This window comes from Rousettus aegyptiacus, unplaced genomic scaffold (genome assembly GCF_014176215.1).
Source record: "Rousettus aegyptiacus isolate mRouAeg1 unplaced genomic scaffold, mRouAeg1.p scaffold_m13_p_9, whole genome shotgun sequence".
NCBI classification, from domain to species: Eukaryota; Metazoa; Chordata; class Mammalia; order Chiroptera; family Pteropodidae; genus Rousettus; species Rousettus aegyptiacus.
This window is the reverse complement of record NW_023416312.1, coordinates 13,403,895-13,408,455: the sequence shown is the minus strand read 5'-3', so window position 1 is coordinate 13,408,455 and position 4,561 is coordinate 13,403,895. Positions and strand designations below refer to the sequence as shown.

The window sequence follows — 4,561 nt, the reverse complement described above, 5'->3', positions numbered from 1 at the left end:
GTAGACATATTTTTACAAACTATATTAACAAAATGAGAATCTTGAAAACAAGATTTTTTTCTTCTGGATTTTTATTTAAAATATATGAGGAGGGAATAGGAACATATCTATAGATGAAACATAAGGAAATATGACAAATAGTTTCTTATGCGGTCTACTTCTAATTGTTGCTAATTTGGATATGTCATCTCAGAGAAGGAAATATGTATATATATGTTTGCAGATGCAGAATTCATTTATGATACACATAATGTAATGAAAGTAATGTATGTTTGTGTGTGCATGTGTGTATATATATGCATATAGTTGTACCTATACATATAAATCCTACATTTTCTAATTTTCCAGTGACTCAGTGAATTACAGAAGCTAATCATACTGTTACGGCACATATATTGTAATTTTGAATTGCACGCTCCCTGTTTCCTCACTATGTGCTTGAATAAAGAATATAAATATAGCCATAGAGAAATACATTATTTTTCTTATCTACCCAGAGATGATAAATATGATAAGTTATCATTTTACACAAACACATATCATATACTTTTTCCACAATCTCTTTTTCCATACTAATTTTCTTCTCACCCATGTAGTTTAGATGGAAGAAGGAGTTGCTTTGGACCTTTAGTTTTTTTTTGGAAAATACAGAGGTCATTTGTACTCTCTTGTCCCATTCCCCACTCCAGGATAAGAGGTAATCAATCAGCTGTTCTCACTCCACAATCCATTCCCCAGTCCCATTCTAAATTAACTTCCTTCTCATTCTGGAGAGAAGTAATGACCTTATGACTTTTTAGGTCCGTTGAAAGGAGGAGATTTAGATCCCCCTTAGACTGGTTGGCTTATTTTCCTTCTTTTTTTTTTTTTTTGTCTCCCTATTTAATACTTCTGATTTTTAAGTCTTTGAAACCAAATCATGTTTGTATCTGGGGAAACGGATTTGAAATGCCTTTAGTGGCTAAACATAAAACTCATCAGTTTTATAGCAAACGGAGGAAAAAACTGAATGATTTCCACATCAGCTTGGAGCACAGTGCAACCTAACATGTGCGCGGAAGGAATCGTTGGTATCACAACCAAGTATTCTGTTCTTAAATGATGATTGAATTGTCATGTTCATTTAGGGAAACCTCTAATATCATCTTTTGTTTGTTGTTTATATGAAGAAAGAGAACTGACATTTAATAGTCATCTAATATGAAACATGATCTTTGCTTTAGAAAAGTTGCATGGAAAGATTGTAGACGGATTTATAAAACATCACCATAGAAACAAGTTCTAGCACATCCGTCGGAGGCCTCTGCCTTTTGTGACGCTCGGGTCTTCACTTTACCTCTGCTCAGTTCATTCTAGTGGGATCTTGGCCAGAATACTCTGACCATGATTGGTGGCCAGGTTCACCCTTTGTCCTTGGCACAGAAAACGAAAGGAAGACAGGTAGGGCTTACGATTTGAGATGCGTTTTGGGCTGAGGCGGCACTAGGTATGCTCAGCGATTCGCTTTCCCGGGAGCTGTGCACTGGGCAGTGTCACTTCAGCTGCGGGTCTTTTTAGACCACATTCATTAATGAATTAACATATCTCTCAGTAACCCAGCAATCTTGGTCACACTTTTATTTATGGACTTTCTAAGGAGCTGTAGGAATTACTGCCAAGCCCCGTCCAACTTCTACAGACTAGTGAATTCTAAAAAATTGTTACTATTGAGAAATTCCACTACAAACGAATAACCTGAACATTGTAGAACCGAACTGAATGACATTTCGCAAGAGTTCTGACTAGAATGGGGTAGAGTTGAGTTCACTGATTTTCTATTGACTGATTACTACTGTATTAAAACACTGAATTTTTTGTTTGTTTGAAGGTCGATTTCATTTTCTAGTACTCCTAACTTGGCATAGTCAGCTTACTGAAAATTTCAACTGCGTTATTTTGAAGTAAACTTCAATTTCTTTATATCTTTTCTGTATTTTTTAAAAAATAATTACATCAACAGAACAGGGATGAACCGCCTTGCTCCTGTAGAGATTGCATACACAAATATGAGATTTCTTATTGCGCACAGTCCAACCAATGCCTCCTTAAACAAATTCTTACAGGAACTTAAGAAGAACAAAGTTACCACCATGGTAAGAGTATGTGAACCAACTTACAACACCACCATTTTGGAAGAAGAAGGTATCCAGGTCCTGGACTGGCCTTTTCGTGATGGTGGACCACCATCCAGCCAGATTGTTGAAAAGTGGTTAACATTTGTGAAACAGAAATTCCACGACGATCCAGGTTCTTGTATTGCAGTTCACTGCGCCACAGGCCTTGGGAGAGGTCCGGTGCTGGTTGCCCTAGCGTTGATTGAAGGTGGAATGAAATATGAAGATGCAGTACATTTGATAAGACAAAAGTGCCGCGGGGCTTTTAACAGCAAGCAGCTTTTGTATTTGGAGGAGTATCGTCCAACAATGCGCTTACGCCTCAGAAACCCCAGATTCAAGTGTTTCATTCAGTAGAAGGCCCGATGCTATGCCTTGAAAGTGAAACTTGAGATAAAACCTTGTTTATTTTTTATATTAGCCCTTACGAAAGTATGGTGAATACTAAGTTGAATGAAGCTTGCATAAGAACACTGAAAAGTAGTTTCGGGAGGCCACAAACTTGCCAGAATTAGAAGGTTTATGTTTAATGTTGCATTAATACTTAATAAAAGAGCTGCAATATTTAAAATCTGTTTTTCATTTGTATCACTTGTATCTTATTAATATATAAAAAATTTAGAGTAATAAGATGCCAAAATGCCCAGCAAAAAATTTGTACATTTTTGGTCTCATATAGTCCTTATGTGGTTTATTCCTTCGTTCATTTCAAAAATTGAAGATAGAGCCCATATGGTCACTTGTTCACTTTATGTTTATATCTTCCACATTCAAACTGATATATAGTAGGGTTTGTACCACCATTAATTTTGTTGGATTTGTACAAACTCTTAGGTAACTTTTAATTTGCTTTTATAAATTTAATTTTGGTGCTACTATAAAAATTTTCATTTTAAAAAATCACATACACACAAAATTCTGATTGATAGTTCAATATACATTGTACAGAAGCACATGTCTTTAAAATTTTCAGACAAAAAAGAGTTACAGTTAATTTGAAGTTCACACTTTGAGGTGCAACATAATAGGACCTGAGAAAAGAATGAAGGAAGGTTATTAAATGTTTCTAGTAAAATATTTCCAAATGTTTTTTAAATTTAGTAAATATTTTTAAAGGATTAAAAGACTTTTGTAGCTGCAAGTCTTAAAATAAATATTCCTGAAATCTTGTTTTTGGATATTCTGGAAAACTGTTTTGTACCATACCTATTAGAAATTACTTACTAGGGGCAAATAAAAAAATAAAATGTTAAAAAAAATTATGTATATATAGTATGAAAAAAATAAACTGAAATTTAAAAAAATAAATAAAAATAAATAAATAAATTGTAATAATCCATAACAACAACAAAAAAGAAATTATTTACTAACTATGATTCATTTTGGAAGTTAGTTAACATTTATTTATTTATCATAATAGGGAGAAGAGTCATAATTAAACTAGCATTACACATTATTTTGTTTCAAATGAGCATCAAAATTCATATTTTCTGTGAAGCAGTTTCAAATGATGTTACTATCAACACTAGCAGGGCAGTTAATGAAATATTTTTTTAATAAATAAATACATATTTGTTTTTGTCTCATTTTCCTAGTTGAAATATTGTGCATTGAATATTTTCTAAATTCTAGGCCAAAAGAAATTCCCTAGAACTCCAAGGGACGATACAATAATGTAATGGTCTTGACAAGGTAATGATCTTCTAAAGCATTAATACAATTTTGTGAAGCTGTAAATACAGTGATAGGTGGATAGGTATTAACAACCTCAGGAGCACAAAGGTGAAAATCAGCCATCACTGCATATGGGAGAAAGGTCAGACAACACTTACAAAAAAGAACAATAGCAAGAAGGGATGGTGCTGTAGATTGAATTATTGGTCTCATTCCTCACTCTCCTTTAATAGATATTCTTCCACCCTACTGCCAGGTCCCAATGGTGGTTGATGTGTATTTCCCTGTTGTTTGAATTCATTTGTGGCTATGTGTGTTGGTTTGGCCAATGGCATGTTAGCTAATGTGATGTAAGCAAAAGCTTGAAATGTTTGATCAGAGATTGACACATGCCATTGCCATGAGAAAAAAATGCCCCTTAAGCTTGTGCTGCAGAATGATGCACATGGAGCAGACTTAAACTTGGCATTTCCTATAGCCAAGTCCAGTTGAACTGTTAGGTACCAGCTAAGCTAAGCCTAGGTCTGCCAGACCCTTAGCCACTGAGAAATTGAAGTGTTTTATTATGCAGAATTATTGTGGCAATAGCTAAGTAGTACAGTTAGCATTTCAGCAGCTGGGAAAAAAAGTGTGAAATAATTTGTGGACAGCCTGAAACTCCAGAATATTTGATGAATTAATTGTACTTCATTGCTACTGAAAAGTAAAGTATGCAAGACTTAATATATGCTTTA

At 34.3% G+C, this 4,561-nt stretch overlaps 1 protein-coding gene across 1 annotated transcript; it reads left to right on the top strand.

Annotated features, from left to right (window-relative positions):
• The first annotated feature begins 2,006 nt into the window (after positions 1-2,006).
• LOC107502960 (protein tyrosine phosphatase type IVA 1-like) lies at positions 2,007-2,510 on the top strand. Its single transcript, XM_036227259.1, has one exon. The coding sequence runs from the start codon at positions 2,007-2,009 to the stop codon at positions 2,508-2,510; it is 504 nt and encodes a 167-aa protein (XP_036083152.1).
• The last annotated feature ends 2,051 nt before the right edge of the window (positions 2,511-4,561 follow it).